At 37.0% G+C, this 20,498-nt stretch overlaps 1 protein-coding gene across 3 annotated transcripts in view; it reads right to left on the bottom strand.

Annotated features, from left to right (window-relative positions):
* Nucleotides 1-20,498, bottom strand: part of cux1.L (cut like homeobox 1 L homeolog) — a 248,213-nt gene that overhangs the window by 51,368 nt on the left and 176,347 nt on the right. For 2 of the 3 annotated variants that reach the window (XM_018246295.2, XM_018246294.2), the window contains 2 exons: nucleotides 1,943-2,242; nucleotides 883-1,071 (listed from right to left, as the gene is read on the bottom strand). The exons of the other annotated variant lie outside the window; for it this stretch is intronic. In XM_018246295.2, the coding sequence (XP_018101784.1) occupies nucleotides 883-1,071; nucleotides 1,943-2,242 (489 nt within the window). The remainder of the gene's footprint in view (nucleotides 1-882; nucleotides 1,072-1,942; nucleotides 2,243-20,498) is intronic. 3 annotated transcript variants of the gene reach the window in all.

Raw genomic sequence — 20,498 nt, forward strand, 5'->3', positions numbered from 1 at the left:
TGGCTGATTCTGTTAATGCCTTTAAGAATGGCTTGGATGATTTTTTGGACAGACATAATATCAAAGGCTATTGTGATACTAAGCTCTATAGTTAGTATAGGTATATAGAATTTAATTAATAATATCTTATTTCTTCATCAGTTTGTGTTTGTATGGCATAGTCACCTTATGTGTTGAATGATTTTATGACATGGGGTGTTATTAGATATAGGGGCAAACGTATCACACCATAATATTTTTGTCAAGTGGTATAAAATACATATCTGTAGGGATGGGCGAATTTTTTCGCCTCGTTTCGCCAAAAAATGACTCCCATAGACTTGTATGGCGGCGTGCCGTGCGGCAAAATTTTTTTGACGCCCATAGACTTTAATGGGCGTCTGCGACATTTCGCCGGGGGCAAATTTTTGTCGAAACGGGTCAAATTCGCCAATCCCTACATATCCGTTTCCTTTCTGTAAAGTCATTGAATAAATGGATGGCTTTTTTTAATCTAAATATTAGATATTTCTGAGTTAAGTTTGATATTAAAGGGTACAGTATGTCTGATTACATTTATGTTTATTGTTGCAACACTGAGCCCCAATGAACAACCTATACCCTTTTTATAATTTTGTGGAGCCCCAATGAACAATCTATACCCTTTTTATAATTTTGTGGCGCCCCAATGAACAATCTATACCCTTTTTATAATTTTGTGAATGTTTTCTTACATAGGTAGGAGGTAGGAACTGCTTGTTATTATTTACCTTGAGCAGCCCTACAGCCACTTTACTTTCACTATGACTTGACCGAGAGTTTTGCATTAACTTCTATGTTCCTTACGTCATATAAAGTCTAAATACAATACAAAACCGCTTTATAAATACAGTAGGTACTCACCTTTCTTTTCCATTCGTTTCATATCCATGAGTTTATCTACATTATTTGGATCATTGAGCCACAGCTGCATACGGACAAATGGTTCCCTTCCTTTTAAGCTCAGTTTGTGCCAGGGTTTCGGACGAGCCAGTAAATCAGAAACTGACCCTTGAGTAAGCCCCAGAATGCTTTCACCAAAGAGACGCTGCCCTGTAAGAACAATGGATTGTAAAACAACAATTGTTTATAAAGGTGCAAGTGAAAACATTTTATGCAAGGAAAACTTTTTGGTTGCCATTTAGTACAGGTATGAGATCTGTTATCCGGAAAACAGTTATCCAGAAAGCTCCGAATTATGAAAAGGCCGTCTCCGATAGACTCCATTTTATCCAAATAATCCCAATTTTAAAAAAATGCTTTTTCTCTGTAATAATAAAACAGTAGCTTGTACTTGATCCCAACTAAGATATAATTAATCCTTTTTTGAAGCAAAACCAGTCTATTTAATGTTTACATGATTTTCTTTTAGATTTAAGGTCCAAATTATGGAAAGATCCGTTATCTGGAAAGCCTCATATCCCTAGAATTCTGTATTACAGGTCCCATACCTGTATTTAAAAAAGCCATAGGAATATTCACATACTTAAATCTCAAAGATAAACTAGATAACAAAAAAAATGAACACAGCAATGTTGATAATCTGCTGCAACTGATTTTAATAGTTTAAAAACTAAATATCCTGATAATGATAAGACATTACTTACATGCTGATACCAATGTAAACAGAGTAATCCATATACACTGCAGTTAGTAGAAACAAAAAAGACCAACTACAACTGCTGTTATGGAAATTAAAACACAGAAGCAGCTGCACTCTGCATATCACCATGGCACAGGCAATAGGCAAGTCAAAAAACTTTCCTGTACCTACACTCAAATTCTACAATTTCTCTCTGTCAGTCACCCTGCTACAGAGCAATGACTGGGTAAGGGTTGAAAAATAAAAGATACTTAACAGTTGAAAAGAAAATATTTCATCCATAATCATGGACTCACTTTATAATACTATAATAAATTTTACCTAAATTATTGTCTGTCAAAACCTCTTTCACACGCTTGGTGATTCCATAGGTGTCCAGTTCAGAAGACATAGCTACCAGCTCCTGTATGCTCAGTGCTGATTGGCCAGGGAATGGCAGTGGTGTAGGAGGCTGAGAGTCACAAGTCGTTTCACTGGACTCCTGTGTTTCACCTTCTTTGCTGGTATCAATTGAAGGGCAGGGCTGCTGAACCAACTCTGTTAGACTCTTAATGGAATCACTGGAACTCATTGGCGATTCTGGAGCAGGACTGCAGCTACCTGAGGTCTTTGGAGTACTTTCTGTGTACAAAACAAAATCATTCATTCATTAAATTAAATGCATGCTGCAAAATTGATATCCCAATATAAACATTTGTTATACATGTCTAAATTGACTATAACACAGGGTGCAAAACAAAGATACATCGCAATTGGCAGAAACCAAAAAGTACCCCCTCTCTTGTGAGGCACAGGTACGTCTTCGTATCCTAGGGAAACATGAGGTTAAAGGAAAAGTTACACCAAATAATGAAAGTGTTTCAAAGTAATGAAAATATCATGTAGTGTTGCCCTGCACAGGTAAAACTGATCTGCACATTATAGTTCATATAAACAAGCTGCTGTGTAGCAATGGTGGAAATTGAAAAAAAGCTATATGGCACAGGTTAAATAGTGGGTAACAGATAACACCATTATGTTCTACAGAGCTTATCTGCTGTGTAACCTGAGCCTTTTCTCCTTTGAATGGCTAAACCATAGTAGTGTTTCTGAAGCAAACACAGCAGTTTTACCAGTGCAGGGCAACACTGCATTATACTTGTAATACTTTAAAACAATTTCATTTTCTGATGTTACTGTTCCTTTAAGCACAACTGATGATGATTTATGGCTATTTTGTACTGTAATGTTATACAGAAAGCTGGAGAAGCAATTGTTCCTTTGCACTGATTTCCAGAACACTGTAATGACTGATCCAGAAGAATGCAAACAAAAATCCCAGCAGGCCAGCATCCAATTCAGCAAAAAATCCTACATGACCTCAAGAGGCAATACTATTGCCTGTAAGATCAATTACTGCTGATTGTTTAACAAGCCGTCGTTATATGCTCTTTCTAGCTAGAAAGGAAGCTCGTTTTTGTTCTTCACTATGCACTACTCACTAGAAGACACACAGAGCTACTAGTAGCAGCTACTTGTCACTGCTAAAAAAAAAATTCCGAAAAAAAATTGTGAAGTTCGTGAAAATCTGATGAAAACATCTGAAAAAATTGTGAAAATCAGATGAAAACATCCGAAAAAACGTGAAAATCCAATTTTTTTCCCCACAAAGCAAATTTTCGGGAAAATGTAATAATAAATAAGCATAAAAAACCAGAGCAGTTTTGATCAGAGTTTGTAGCAGAAAATATTGAGATAAATTCGACTTTGATAAATAACCCCCTTAATGTGTTTTAGCAGAGACAATTCTCAGTTTTGTCTATGGCAGGGTATTTTGTAGCTACAAAAAGTAGCTGCTACCAGTAGCTTTATGTGTCGTCACCCTAAGAATTCTTGGTTGTTTAGTAAATCCAGAAATCCTAACAATGCTGATGGTATAAGCATCTTTCTAAATCTATCCCCTCCCCCCAACCAAAAGGACCATGACAGTCCCATGTAGGCCAGTGCAATTTTAGAGAAAGACAAAGAGCATACACCCCGGGTCTCCAGATGGCATACTTAACCATTTTTTGCTAGCCATTGGTATTATTTAAACAGATACAGTCATCTGCCCAATACATGGAGAAGATGGGAGAACGCAGAGTTTGCATAAAAAAACAAAAAAAAAACAGCAATGCAAGAAATGACAATAATTATGAAGCTGGTAGAGATAAAATTGTTGCATAAAGGGACAGTGATCAGTTAAGAATTTTGAAAACAAGATCTGTATGACTTTTGTTACTCAATAAGCCAAGGTCAAAATCGAGCATGAGGAAGGATTTGAGAATGTTTGGTAAGATCAAGCACACATTCCTGCATTTCAAGAATATTCAGCCACTGTTTCAACTGAGGCCACAGTACAGCCACCCCAAAAAATATTAGAAACATAAGCCGACATACAGATCAGCTCTGGGACATTACTGTTTAAATGAGTTGTTACAATTTTTTATTAGTTTGGTATGACAAAGTCCTTGAGCACGAAAGTTTCAGTGTTAGATGACATTCAAACACCCTTTAAAGAGTATATTTTTAGAACAGTCTCTAGTTATACTTTGAAGAGGCTGGTGAAATGATACACACCAGAGTACACACAATTATGCTGTCATTGATGCAAGGTGACAAAAGCGTTTATCTGTTCAGGGAAAGAGAGTCTGTAAAGGTGGCTTTAAATAGGAACGCAACTAATAAATACAAAATAAATAAAAAACAAATTCACCTTTCGCTGGTTTTCTCCCCAAATCCGGAGAGTTGTTACTAATTTTTTATCCCCAAATCCAGAGTTGTCCCCAAATCCAGAGAGTTGTTACTAATTTTTTATCCCCAAATTCAGAGAGTTCTCCCCAAATCCAGAGAGTTGTTACTAGTTTTTCTTAGTTTGGTATGACAAATTCCTTGAGCACAGAAGTTTCAGTGTTAGATGACATTCAAACACCCTTTAAAGAGTATATTTTTAGAACAGTTTCTAGTTATACTTTAAAGAGGCTGGTGAAATGATACACACCAGAGTACACACAATTATGCTGTCATTGATGAAAGGTGACAAAAGCGTTTAGCTGTTCAGGGAAAGGGAGTCGGTAAAGGTGGCTTTAAATAGGAACGCAACTAGTAAATAAAATATAAATAAAAAACATTCATTTCAACTTTTCCTGATTTTCTCCCCAAATCCTTGTGGAATGAAATATTAAAGACTACAATAAAATGTGTTCAGGAATAGTCATAAAGTCATGAAAAATGAGAACTGCTTGGCGTTATTAAGCAATAGCCTTTCAAGGCTATATCAAACATGGAAGCACCCTTACTTTTGCTCCCAGTTAGGGCAATGACACACGGTGATACTTATAGCCCACATTTTGTCACGGCTACAAAATGCCAGAAAATACCCTGCCATAGACAATACAGGGAATTGTCTCTGCTAAAACTCACAAAGAGCGTAATCACACAAAAATGCCTTTGTATGCATAGTTGAGCAGATACAATTATCGGTGTTGTCTATGAGTTTTTTGCATTTTGTAGCCGCAACAAAACGCTGAGCTTTAAATAGCACCATGTGTCTTTAGACCACCCATACACGTCAGTAGAGTATATCTTTATCTTGCCACACTATCTACTAAGCTAGTAATAATTCAGGACCAGGCAAAATATTGGCACAAGTCAAACTGCTCAAAGAACAACTAAACAGGAAGATAAAATACAATTATTGGCCGATTTATTTATTTTTTTAAGTTAAAATTAAAAAAGTGGCCAATCTTGAGATCTCCTCATGTGTGTTACCATTTCTGCCACATAATATCTAAGTGGCGAAATCCTGATCAGAGCCTCACATGACCCGCACTGTTTATTGACCCTTTGCCAAACTGTCATCTTCCTTGCTCATTCCGTAAAAAAAAAAAAAACAGTTTTTGAATTGCTCTGAGGTGATGCATTTCCGATTACTTCGCTCCTGCAAACCATAAGGTCACAATAAACAGAATATATATAATATAGCAAATGTTATTTCTCTGTTGCAGGCAGCTGCGAATTCCTACTGTAAATATGCCCAGATTCAGCCAAGCGAGGGAGCAAATTGGCAGGTCATCTATCTTGTTCACTGTACACTGTGAGAGGAATGGCATAAATTCCCTACATGATTAACAGACTCCTTCTCAGGTCTGCGTCCTTTAACCTGAAGCAAGGTCGACATCATGGCTGCCTGCCTGACACAAGTGCACAAAGCTGGCTTTAAGTTTACTCCGATTTTGTTCTCAGCATCGGCCTAAACAAACCTTGCCGAGCAGCAAGATTAATTGCTATGCCACAGCGTCCACGCACCACAAGAAATGCGCAGGTTTTTGCCCAACACGCTCCTATTAGAAAGAAAATGACAGACGAAGCAGAAAATGTAAACATTTGGAAAATGATGAAAGCAGAATACCTTCATGGCACTGAAAAAATAAGCAGAAACAGCTTGGAAGCATATTTGCCTTCCAAATGATGTGTCTGCTTGTGATCTAAGCAAAAGCGGGGCGGCAAATGACTTCTGCCATGTTAGTGTGTGTTATCTTTGGAATGTTGTGTTTTCCTTCTGTCATACATAATAGAAGGAAACAGACACAACGGACAGCCCAGAGTAAACCTGCATCAGTTACAGTAAGAGGAGTCCCACTTAGGTAATATTTTAGTACATTGCTAACAAAGACAGACATTGTAGGAAGACAGTGTTATATCCGCTCTTATTGTTCAACTGAAACTACATGATATTTTTCCTCACTGTCAAAAGCATTCATAAAGGGGAACCATCAACATTTTCTGAAAAAAAAAAGGGTTTTGTGTTTAGTTTCCCTAAAAAAATGACATAAGGGGTCATTTATCATCGCAGCCAAGCAAAAATGGACACAAATATGCAAATATTCATTCTGGGTCAGCGGAACAGTGGGTAAAAAGCTTTTGTGCCCCACTGGCCCAGACCCGCTATTGCAGCTGCAGTTTTAATGCGTCAGATGCAACTGTGCCAAGTGCAAATCCATGTGTAGCCACAATGACATTTGATTTGTCGGAGGAATGCAGGAAAATGGGCAAAAAAAGATGGTGAATTGCGTCTAACATTGCAGCTGCGTTTGTAAACTATACCTATGAATTTTGTTTCTGTAGGTGATCCAATTATAATATGAGCCACAATTGCAAGTGCAAAACACTAGTTGGTGAAATTATCCGGCAGCAGCATTCCAGATTGATGGAGATTGTAGACTCTTGCACTGGGTGATAAAATGAGAGTAAATGCTCTCTAGTAGTAAATGCAAATACTGTAGACTCCAGACAGATGTAGTAGGCTTAAAGAAATGATTTTCTCTTTGCACAATTTATTAATAATAATAATAATAATAATGCTTTAAATAAAGGAAACTATAACAAAAGCCACATTTTTTGTGATCAAGTCTATACAGCATCTTTAAAAGGCCTCTTTGGTCTCTTATGGGTGAATGTTCCTTTTTAATGCTATCACTTCATTGGGAGGCAGATTTAACAAGGGTCGAATTTCGAATTCATGTGATTTTTTTTAAACTCCCTTAAATTCTAATGAATTTGAAATTGACTAGGGGTAATTTGTTAATAAAATCGAATTTTTAAAACTCTGACAGATTTAAACGACCCAAAAACTCAACTAGAATTCGATTCAAATTCAGCAGATTTTAGGTGGCGAATGGTTGAATTTAAATTCTTATGATAAATCTCAAAAATTGTTTTCAAATTTTTGAGAAAACTCTAATTGAGTTTGGATAATTCCATAGTCGAATTTGAGAGCCTTGACCATAATTTTTTTTTAATTTTTCAATTTGACCCGTAATAATTCTGCCCCTATGTCTTTTTATTCACAGATTACATTTGCCTTCTTCGCATTTTTCCCCCACTTGCATTTGAATTTGTTTATTTTGCATGGAAGATACCAATTTAACCCTAAGGAGCTCATTCCTTACCACTGGATAAACATGACCTGTTCAATAGCCCATAGCAACTAATGAGCAATTAGTTTTGATCAGTCAACTGCAGGCAAAACAATGAAAGGTAATCTCTGATTGGTAAAAGGCACTGGTATAAATGTGCACAATATTAGAGAGACTTATGGCTCATTGCACATGGACAGCTTATCTCAAAGAGGTTATGCTGAGTGGCTTTCTTTAAAAACATTTTTGCAATATATTTTTCAGTTTGAAATGGCAATTTAACAACAAAATGATCATTGTTCACTTGAACTTGTCACCAAGACTTATCTGAAAAACAATAAAAAGCAAAACAAAAAGCGGGCGCCCAATAATTTTCAGAGACAAATCTTCTGTTTATCTGATACCCCATTTACATTATGAAACACTGCTCTCTATTTTCGATAGAAAAAAACCTAAATTCCATTTAGTGTTTATTTGAGCAGTCAGGGTAAAGTCATTTCTTATTATCTACCCACTGTGTAAAAAACAGCTTGAAGGTAGGAAGTCAGCAAGCATTTTGACCAAAAAGTAATTATTGTAAGTGACATTTTTACTGCTGGCGTGCCATAAGGCTTACTGTGCATTCGGAAAGGACAACTTGCGGAAATGAAATGGCAGGGTGCTCTGTGACATTTTGACAAGAACCCAAACATTATTTATCCAAGGACTGGTCTGATACTCTTCTTAACACCCCAACAGTTCTGGCACAAAAGAGATGGCCTAATTTGATGTAATGCTGAGCCTATAAACAATAGCAATGCATATGAAGTCTGGAAGCGTGACCGATACCTACTGTCATTCTTTTACTATGACATTCAATTATGAAAGGAAGAGTTACACTAAAATGTATGTTGTACACATGCCAGAGAGAGCGGAAGAGATTTTTTTTGGAGGTGGTACAAAATCCAATTTTTTTTTTTGCATTACCTTTTTTCCCCCAATCACATGACATAAATGAACTATAGCCTAATAAAAACTACAAATAATGGGACCATTGTATTGAATCTTACTGTCTGCTGCACTTTTGAAAAAAGAAAACTGACTGTAGCATTGCTTAGGCTAACTTTTTGTATGAGGACAATAACCGTAACGAATATGATGCATTACCTCCGCATTTGTTATGCTCCTCTCATTGCTATCATCTGCAATCTATTTATTGCTGTAAAAACTACAGGTTAAACATCCCTGCCATGAACCCTACACATATCGAAAAACTGTTGATGCACAAGATACACTGGGGCTCATATAGAAAGACTGGGCAAATTTTCACCTGGGCAGTAAACCTCAGTAACCAATCAGTGATTATCTTTTTCTACCCAGCTGCAGACTGAACAGTGAAATCAATCATCTGATTGGTTGCCATAGGTTACTGCCCAGGTGCAAATTTGCCCAGTGTTTATAAATGAACCCCAGTCTTTTGAATTCACCCCTGTCAGGATGGGTGCACAAAGTTAATGTCCTTGCTGCCCTGCCCTAAAACTTGGAGATTATAAACTGTAGTGCATTCATACATACTTTTAAATCATCTCTCTCTATATATACATATCAATTCAGATAAATATCAGTGCAGGTATGGGACCTGTTATCCAGAATGTTCTGGACCTGGGGTTTTCTGGATAATCGATCTTTCCGCAATTTCGATCTTCATACCTTAAGTCTACAAGAAAATAATTTAAACATTACAGGGATACTGTCATGGGCAAAAAAAAGTTTTTCAAAATGAATCAATTAATAGTGCTGCTCCAGCAGAATTCTGCACTGAAATCCATTTCTCAAAAGACAGATTTTTTATATTCAATTTTGAAATCTGACATGGGGCTAGACATATTGTCAATTTCCCAGCTGCCCCAAGTCATGTGACTTGTGCTCTGATAAACTTCAATCACTCTTTACTGCTGTACTGCAAGTTGGAGTGATATCACCCCCTCCCTTTTCCCCCCCAACAGCCAAACAAAAGAACAATGGGAAGGTAACCAGATAGCAGCTCCCTAACACAAGATAACAGATCCCTGGTAGATCTAAGAACAACACTCAATAGTAAAAACCCATGTCCCACTGAGACTTCAATTACAATGAGAAGGAAAAACAGCAGCCTGCCAGAAAGCATTTCTCTCCTAAAGTGCAGGCACAAGTCACATGACCAGGGGCAGCTGGGAAATTGACAAAATGTCTAGCCCCATGTCAAATTTCAAAATTGATTAAAAAATCTGTTTGCTCTTTTGAGAAATGGATTTCAGTGCAGAATTCTGCTGAAGTAGCACTATTAACTGATGCGTTTTGAAAAAAAACATGTTTTCCTATGACAGTATCCCTTTAAATAAACCCAATAGGCTGGTTTTGCTTCCAATAAGGATTAATTATATCTTAGTTTGGATCAAGTACAAGCTACTGTTTTATTACAGGGATATAATTTTTAAAAGATTATTTGGATAATATTTAATCTACGGGAGATGGCACTTCTGTAATTCGGAGCTTTCTGGATAACGGGTTTCCGGACAACATATCCCATACCTGTATATATATATATATATATATATATATATATATATATATATATATATATATATATATATATATATATATATATATATATATATATATATATATAAATCACAGAGAGGGCAGATGTTTTGTCATTATGCAACCTATAAAACACAACACGGCACACCATGCTACAGCATTCCTTTTAATGGAAAAAGCTGTGATAATGATCTCTATTTAATAGATTACTATGGTGGCCACGATGAGTCATCTGTTTAAATACACTTTGCTCATCTGTAAGTAAACTGGCAAAAAAGAGACAAACCACTTGGATACACTTGCCAGTGATGAGAATGCCGCAACGTTTCGGCACTATAGCCTTTGTCAAGAGGAATTGTATTGTATTTGTATTTTTATTTTAAATACAGCCCAAATATTGTATAAAACCAGTAATCGATACACAGATGGTACCCAACAGCCTCCAATGACCAGTGTTAATTATACTGCCATGAGCAAGGCAGAGTGAAAATGCTGCGCTAAGGAGTTTAGTAATGAATAGGAAACATGGGACTTCAGCTGGGCTACATTCCCTTTGATTGATAGCTACTGAAATTCTAGAGTGCGTTGTTTTTCTAACAAAAGAATTACTTTAACAAAGATATCATAACGAGTTATGAAGTTCTACAATAGATGAAGGTTAACGGGTCAAAAAAAAGGATTTTCCCAGGGCACTTAATCAGACACGCATTGCATTGTTATGGAACACAAATGGAGGCGGATTCATGAATAGTTTCCCCTTTGCCATCTGGGACAGGTTCTCTACTGCCTGGTATGTATTTTAGGAAATCCTTTTTTATGGATTATATTCATGAATATATATTCAGGAATAACAAGGTCATCAGCTATACAGAAAGTATGGGGTATCTGCTGCAAGGACAGCACAGTTATACGTTCCATTAACACTTTTTTCTCTGTATTTCATGATTCCCACATACAATTTAGGATAAAGGCCTAAACAATTAGTCAAACATGGAGCTAAATGCCTTCAATTATATGAAAATCCTTTCTAATCAGATGATGGAAATCTTGGTAATTAAAGGACCAGTAACTAATTTTTTAAAAAAAAGATTAGTATGGAACGAAAAAACAACTCGGACTAATTAAACTTTTAAATTGCCAATTCTTTATTAAGAATTAACTCACTGAAACTCTGCTTGTGCTCCTCTTTATAAAAGGCGATCTGACGATCCATCGTACGGCGCTTGATTTTTCCTCCCTGCCTTCCTTATAGGAGATAGGCAGGAAGGAGAAATCGAGCACCGCATGATGGATCGTCGCCGTTTTGCCTTTTCTGAAGAGGAGCGGAAGCAGAGTTTCAGTAACTTATTTCTTAATAAAGACTTAGCGATTTAAAAGTTTAATTAATCTTTGTGGATTTTTTTTGTTCTATACCAACTATTTTTTTTTTAAACATTAAAACCTAAAAATGCTGCTTGTTATAAGGTCAGTAATACAGGTATGTGATCTGTTATCCGGAAAACCATTATCTAGAAAGCTCTGAATTACGGAAAGGCCATCTCCCATAGACTCCATTTTATCCAAATAATCAACATTTTTAAAAAACGATTTCCTATTTCTCTGTGATAATAAAACAGTACCTTGTACTTGATCCCAACTAATATATGTAATATATTACATATAATGTAATTAATCCTTGGAAGCAAAACCAGTCTATTGGGTTTATTTAATATTTACATGATTTTCTAGTAGACTTAGGGCTATTCCACACGGGGAGATAGCGACACGTTTGCGGTCGCCGCGACAGTCGCCGCGACCGGCGCAGGCGACAGTTTTGTATGGGCGCCTATGTAAAAACGCCTGTGCTAACCACACGAGGCGATGCGCTTTTCAACAGTCGCCTGAAAATGCCTCGCCAGGCTTTTTCAGGCGACTGTTGAAAAGCGCATCGCCTCGTGTGGTTAGCACAGGCGTTTTTACATAGGCGCCCATACAAAACTGTCGCCTGTGCCGGTCACGGCGACTGTCGCGGCGCTTTGTCGCCGCGACCGCAAACGCATCGCTATCTCCCCGTGTGGACTAGCCCTTAAGGTATGAAGATCCAAATTATGGAAAGTTCTGTTATCCCGAAAACCCCAGGTTCCAAGAATTTTGGATAACAGGTCCCATCCCTGTACAACTATCCTTAGTGGGGAAAAAGGATTGAAACAAGTTCCGGCATTTTGTCATTGATTATTATTTTACTTACTGTTTTTCCCTTATAAAAAAATGTGGTGTCCAGAGTTTAATTGTGCCCCTGGCCTCACACTAAACAATAAATATGACTGCGTATCACCAACATTAGTGGGGCTCATTTATCAACACCGGGCAAATTTGCCCAAGGGCAGTTACCCATAACAACCAATCAGTGAATAGCTTTTTAAAGCCAACTTTAAGTAGAACAATGAATACAGCAATATGATTGGTTGCCATGGGTTACTGCCCATGGGCATATTTGCCCGGTGTTGATAAATGACCCCCACTACTTAATTCTACTAACATAGGAGCACCAGAGCAGTTTTTCAAATGGCATATCGATTAGTTTACTACAATTTCACAAATGAAAGCAAAGATTTGATTAATTGCTTTTGGTTTGGTTAGTGATCTTTGTGCATTAAAAACAAAATTCATAAAAATAAGCCTGAAATTGAGCCTGAAATTGAGCCTGAAGCTCCTAATGTTAAAAAAAAAGAAAATGTGTGGGTATGTTTTAATTTTTACTATGCTGCTAACACCAACACATGCACAAGTAGTCAAAGAAGTGTAAAGCAGTGCTTATACTAGAGTCAGACACGTTGAATGCAGATAACTGGTTAACTCTAGTGAACACTGAACATTCAAGGTTACATGTATAAGGGCAGGTGGTGGGCCAATAGACAAACCCCGAGGGCAGTCACTACCACAATCCCCCGGTGGCTCAGTTCAAGTAGCCACTTGACCTGCTGTACCACCAAAGTCAATTCTCCTCACTGGCCCATGACTGTACCATTCGTTCAATAGGCCAGTGTAAATGCAGAAAAAATGTTTCAGAGACTTACTAGTCCATAACCAGGTATCTAAAGACAAAAATACAACACTAATAAATTCTGGTAAAATTACAATGGAATTTCTTAAAGTGCACCATCACCGATAGCTACTTGATATTTAAAACTGATTCAAGAAGGGTATATGATACTGTTATATACAGGGTACCAGGATTTTTTTAATGTCAGATGGGTTTATTGGAAGCACAATTGCTGTGAACGCTGCAGTTGTTAGCACTGTATGTTCATAATACAGTCAGATACATGAGGTGAAGCCAAGAATCTCAGCTAATACCCAATTACTCAGTTAAAAAACAACATATGTTGCTATTAATAAGTAAAACAGTTTTCAAGACCTGATATTATGAAAAATAATTACACTTTGAAATCTGACTCATAGTTTCCCAAAATGCTTTTCTCTTGACTTCAACACCCCTTACTGCCTCCTTGAACCCACCTATTGACCTACAATTTCCTAATAAGTAAAACAATAAACTATCAAGCATAAGTACTCTATCAATAACTTGCCACATTCCCAAATCCAAAGGAAAACATGAGTGTGAAGTGGTTGTAGACTAGCCAAGTGTAAAGCAGAAACACAACTTGAAATATAAGGCATGAACTTAGCAAGCTCTAGAGGTTTTAAGAGAATCAGTGTCCTTGGCCAAAAACTAGATTGAAAGCATTTATATTGTAAGGTCAGTAAAGCACTGCATACATGTGTTGGATATATAGATCTATAGGTAACTTCCACCGATGACGGCACTCCGAAATCAGCTTAAATAAAAAGGTCAAATAAAGTGAAGGTTTATTTGTGGACCAACGTTTCAATTCCGCACAGGAATCTTCAAATCTGGCACCCAGCTTTCATTATCTACTCATAGTTTTGCGTTCCTATTCGATGGGATATATACATGTCCCCTTTAAAATAAATTTCAGGTCAAGCATAATGCAGTGCATCACAGATAAAACCAGTCTGCTCATCCCTAGGAAAATAAGCTATGCTCACTGTATAAACACAGAGCCTCAACAAGCCAATATTTTCATGAATTAATTTTCTTTCTTGTCTGAAGACTGTCAGAATATACAGTTGTGTCAAGATCTGTCTGAGAAACAATGTGAGTCCGTTCCTCTTTCTGGATCTATTCTTGCACCATCTCCTTGTGACCTTGGGCAAGTCAATTTATCTCCCTATGATTCTTCTAACTAAAAATACAAAACCCATTGAGATCTCAATATGTAATGGATGTGTTGCAGCCAACAACAACACCCTAGTGATGTAAACCTACCTTAAATGTTGATATATTGATTATTTTTCTTGGTATGCACTCTATTATCACATTTATATTTTAAATCTAGACTTTGTCTTTGGTGAATGTTAATAATGAAATCGTGATGTATTGTTGGGCTGTTATTAAAGTATGTCTACCCTGTTTAAGAAGCATAGCAATAAAGCATCATTAATGTCTCAAAAGTTGTAGGAAAAACCAGGATTATTTAAATTAGCAACACTTTTTTGAGCTTGTCTAAAAGTCGCCATAGACACACCGATAATATCGCACAATACAAATTTTCGGAAGATATTCAGTGCGCGTATAGTGGGAGACGAGCCGACTGATATCGGCAGAAGACTTGGATATCGGTTGGCTCGGTGATCGGGCTGGCTGGAAAATTTATAATAAGGCATTATAAACATTGGCCATTATTAGTGCTAAATCGTTAGACACAGGTAGAATTCTATTGTTTCTACCTGTTTATCTGACGATTCAGCTGTACACGTGTGCATTGAAACAAACGATCTTTCCTTTATCAAAGGTCGAATTTTTTGTATTCATTTGAATTTTTTTTACTCTGAATATATTTGAAATTCAATTGGGAGGTTAAAAATTGAACATCTAAAACTCGGAATTCATTTTACGGACTCAAAATCTCGAATTCAATTCTAATTCGCCTAAACTCGAATCGAGTATTTTCTCCGAAAAAAACTTGACTGTCAGGAAGGCTATTAACATCTTCAAATGGGTCACTGGATCTCTCCCATTGACTTATACATGAACCTGGCAGGTTTTAGGTGGCAAATAATCACATTCAAATTATTCCCAGGGTAAAGGTTTGATAAATCTCGAATTTTGATCAAAAAAACTATTAGAAAATTTGAATTTCCTATTCGACCCTTGATAAATGTGGTTAAACTAAATATACAAAATAAAATGGCCAAAGAAAGTATTTTGGTATAATTGTTTTTTATCAAGTCAATTCAAAGAAATCCAGTTTGATGATTTAATCCAACACTACATATGTATTACATTGCACAAAATCATAGGAATCATAGAAAGAGCTCAATTTATATTGCTTAAACAAGTGATCAGGCTAATGGCTGTATTTGGATTGCTGCAATTCACTGAAAAACTGGCATTGCTTGGATTGACTGGAGTGTTGCTTCACACGGACTGCAATGGGAGATTTCAGAACTGTAGGATTCAAAGCTGTTAAAGGCTTAATTAGCATGGCAAGAATCTGCAGTAGTTTATTATGAGTACTTCGCATTGCTGGAATAAAACATGTTGGCAATTTTGCTAAATATTTGTTGTTGAACAAGAAATAGCATCCAGCTACTGCAGAATTAAAAGGAATTAGAAGCTGTTTCAGAGCTCTGGGACCCATCTAAATGCACTTGGCCTACAGGTTTCTCCCTTTATATGATCACATAACTCTGTAGGGAAACATTTACATATACGACATATACTCTCTTTACTGTATATAAATACATATAATGTGACCTTTACTTAGTTTGAACAAAGATCAATTGCATTTATTTTATTTTTTTTAAAGACTGACATAAGGGGAAGCGTTGGAATGATATGACACCTCTGAGATAGGCAGCAATGCTAAAGTAGCTATTAAGGTACATTATTTTACACAGCCCTATAATATCTATACTGCTTTATTTAATTTCAGATAAAAGTGCTGGGAAAGGGTGCTTAATGTAGGACAGTCAGTAAAAGTAATTTATCATCTCCTCGCTTCGCTGCTCACGTTATCAGCGAACTCATTTTCTGCATTCATCATGCAATCAGCCTATTATTTGCATATTAATCAGGCAGTGGACCATGAAAGGACTGCATCCCAGCCAAATGCTGCACTATCTCAGGAGGAACATTCACTAATTATCATACATCAGTGTTGTGATGTGGTAATTGATTAGAACATCTTTTTGTTGCCCCTGGGGAGTCCCACTACACACGCAGCTTAGGGTGTTTGCCATAGATTTCTTAATATTTGTGAGGTTCAGAATTCCGAGCGGCCATTTCAGATTCAATCATGAAGCAGAGGAATTACTATGTGTGCAGTGACATTTGCACTGGGTAGGAACATAAACTGACTTTTTAAACAGTCAAACTCTTTTCTGGTTTATCTGCTGAAAAAGCATGCCCTCTAAAAGATATATTAATGTGCCAAACTGTGCGGACAGCTTGCTGCATGTACACTAATAATAAGTAGGATAATGCTATCAATTGTTTTAAACAGGAAGGAGAATAACAAATACATAGGGCTGCTGTACTGATTTATAAAATAGAAGCCCTTTGCTATTTAAATTATGGATCAAAAATGTGGTCAACCTCTTGAACTGGCATTTGTGCATGGGTGCGAAGAGAATGAAAATCCCAGGTGCTCCACTGAGGAGGTGATTTACCTGGGAATCAGAGAAGGTGATGGGCCAGTTCCACTCTTAGCCAGCAGCTCATGGGTAAACATGCACAAAAATAAAAAAAGGGGAGAGAGAAAACAGATTGTTGGCATCTCTGCAATAGAGCATACCTCTTACCATGGGACCTACTTTCACAAACCCTGACTCCCTCGTGCCACCCCCACCTACAATCAGGGTCCCTAAACCTTTCTATAAAAATCTTTCTATTCCACAAAAAAAAATCAAGGCAGTTGGGATCTAGGAAAAGCTGTGGCTGCTCTGCTTATCTGCAGTTTTCTAAAAGGTTTTGTTGCCTGTGCTTTACACAGCAATGAAATGTTGATAGGGCTGGGAATTAATGTAGCATTCGGTAGGACTGTATTTATGTCTCTAGAGGGTTATGAATAAGCAGAAGCTCCACGGGGAGGCCTAATATAGGAAAGTCCTATGAGTATTACAGTAGGTCTCTGAACTGCAAGATTTGCTTCTGTCACCAAAAAAAAGTACGCATTTAATGGCTAAATATATGTGCATAAAGAACATTTAACATAAAATAAGTCTTAGAGGTGCAGTTTGCAATTAAAATTAACATTTAGCATGAGGTAGAATGATCTGCAATTAGTCTCTATTTTTTCATTTCATTTTATTCATTTGCTTTGAAGCTTTCTAACCTGGAAGTTCAAAGGCGATGCGGTTGCTAAGGCCTTACTTACCCTAAAAATCAGGTAGCAGAATGGACGACAGAATGGAAGATGAATGTGAGAAAAAGATCAGCAATCAAAGGACACTATAACAATTGAAAATGTGTTTGTTGATTGCCTGGGTCCCTGACTGCAAAAAGCAGATAGTATTCTGGCAGATAGTCAGGTTAAATAAAGTAAAAAGTTTGAACTTGATGGACGTGTCTCTTTCAACCTAACTTACTATGTTACTATGTATTCTAAACTGCAAGCTGGAAGAGGCAGCACAGTCAAATAATTACTAAGAAAAAAAAATTACAAAATGAAGGGCAACAGAGAACCGTTACTAATTGTCTTAAAGTTACTTGTAAGTGCAGTCGATAGCAGTATTTGTCTGCCCTTACTGCATTACTAGTTCTGACTATAGAAACAAAGTTGAAGTAGTTCTTCAAAAAAAAAAAAAAAAAAAATCCTATTCCAACAATACGTTGAATGCATTTCTTGCAGTCAGCTGAATTTTACTACATTGTTTTAACAGTCAGAACGATGAAGTGCACAAAATAGTAAGAGAAGAGTTATATTTTGAGTTTAATCTTTTTAGTGTTAAACCTTTGTTTTGTTAAATAAAAAAAATATTTTTGTGTTGTTACCTTAAAAGACAAGAAAACACTAATTCACCAGGGAAGAGCTGGGAGCCAGAATGTTAGCATCCAAAGCACCCAAGTGAATAAAATCTCTATGTGCTCCTTTTTGGAAAATCTGCAACGGCCAGATGTCCCTCTCTGATCTGTGCATGTGTGATAGAGTACAAGTTTCTGATTTTATACTACAAGGCATAAACCAGCCTAATTCTTCACAAGGAATGCCTGGCAAAGAGAGGTACAATGCTTCTTCTTTAAAAAGCTAGTGCAGGTTTTTTTTTCCAAAAAGTAGCACTCGCCCAAGAATAAAACATTTAAATGTACTTAAATGATTTAATTCACTGGGGGGTGGCTAATATGTTGGCACCCACACAGTAAATTAGGCTTTCCTTGTCTACTGAAATTCTTTTTATGGACTGTGGGACAAAAATTCTAAACAAGCAGATGGAGATTCCAGTATTTTATTTTAGCAGATAACTTCCCCTTGGATCAAGGCCTTCAGCAATGTTGTAGTAAGAAGCTTACCACTATATACCTCTCCCCCATGCATTCCCCCAGCTACTTGTTTTCTCCCTTAGCATGGCAGTATATTGCTTCTCTTCAAAAAGACCTTTAAATAAAAGCACTATATAGTTGGGCTATAGAAAGATACATTGCCAGTCCTTTCCAAAGCAACAACTTGAACACTGTCACTTAATGAATCATTTGGCAGAAGCTGCAGAAGACTAATTACACTCAGAACATAGACACACACATTTGTCTTCCACAACGCCAAATCAAAAGGCTTCTGTTTCAACTGTTGGTCACTATTGACTAGGGATGCACCGAATCCAGGATTCAGCCTTTTTCAGCAGGATTCGGCCGAATCCTTCTGCCCGAAATCACGTGACTTTTTGTCACAAAACCAGGAAGTAAAAAATGTTTTCCCCTTCCCACCCCCTAATTTGCTTATGCAAATTTGGATTCGGATTCAGTTCGGTATTCGGCCGAATCTCTTGCGAAGGATTCGGGGGTTCGGCCTAATCCAAAATAGTGGATTTGGTGCATCCCTACTATTGACTGGTTGATTACTTACATTTAAATCCTTGAAAGATTACAATCAACTCAAATGCATAACATATTACTCGCAGCTATCTGGCTTCATAGCGGGAAAATACAAAGGGAAGCCATTTCCTGCGATTCAGCCAGATTGCCGTGTGTAATGTTTTATGTGTGTGGCGATAATAATGTTATGCTATGGCGAGACATTTCAGGAGATTTGTCACCCACGGTAGTACAGATTTAACCACAGGCAACAAATCTTACCATGTGCAATTGCCCTAATTGTAAATATTTATATTCATGTGCATCTCAAATTATTGGCAGGGTGGATAGGTAAGGAAGTGCAAAAGAAAGTGAACTTAAATCAAATAAAGTCAAGTGTGCCTTGAAACTGTGCCTCCTCTCTAAACTGTTCCTAGTACAGAAGACTGGGTCTAATCCCAAAGCACCATCCAGGGGTGAAGTCTAATATCTTTAAATGCTAGCTGACATAAAGAGGCCCTGTGGGAAATTTCCCTATACAGCACCTGGAGCTATAAGCCATGAAGAGTTCTTACTATCAGTAGACAAACAATTATGATATAATGGGGGTGGTGTGATGCTTATAGAATCTGGACTTGCTGGGAAGAGTTTTACTTTACATATGCATGCACAGTAATTTAAGTATTCACTTGACCAACTTCTCATTTTACTCAACTAAAAGCATATCCTGGACGGAAACTATATTTTTATTTCAAAGAATTAATATGCAAACTTTATTTTTGAATGTGATATTTTTTAGGTTAGTAAAATATAAAGAAAAATAAAATGAAACATGCAGCTTGCAGAAGACTTATGGTAATGTTGATCTGATTGTGAATCTATATCTGGAATCTCAAGTTATAAAGCTTGAGGGAACTGCTATTCTTACACATGGGAGGATGCAGTCACAAGGAAATATACTTGAATATGTAAATTGCACTGTACTTATAAGCCAATGTGAGACAGCTACTCACCACACTGAAGAAAGAAAGTATTTGCTCTGTTAATAGCTATTTTAATTTGTTATAAAACCTGTTATCCAGAAAGCTCCAATTATATATTATAATATAATTAATCCCTATTGGAAGCAAAACCAGCCTATTGGGTTTATTTTATGGCTACATGATTTTCTAATAGAATTAAGGTATGAAGATTCAAATTACAGAAAGATCCATTATCCGGAAACCCCCAGGTCCTGAGTATTCTGGATAAAAGGTCCTGTACCTGTACATGACTACACTGCACAAACGGTCTAGGGTCTGGTTTGCAC

The sequence above is a fragment of the Xenopus laevis genome, chromosome 2L (assembly GCF_017654675.1).
Source record: "Xenopus laevis strain J_2021 chromosome 2L, Xenopus_laevis_v10.1, whole genome shotgun sequence".
Taxonomy (NCBI): Eukaryota; Metazoa; Chordata; class Amphibia; order Anura; family Pipidae; genus Xenopus; species Xenopus laevis.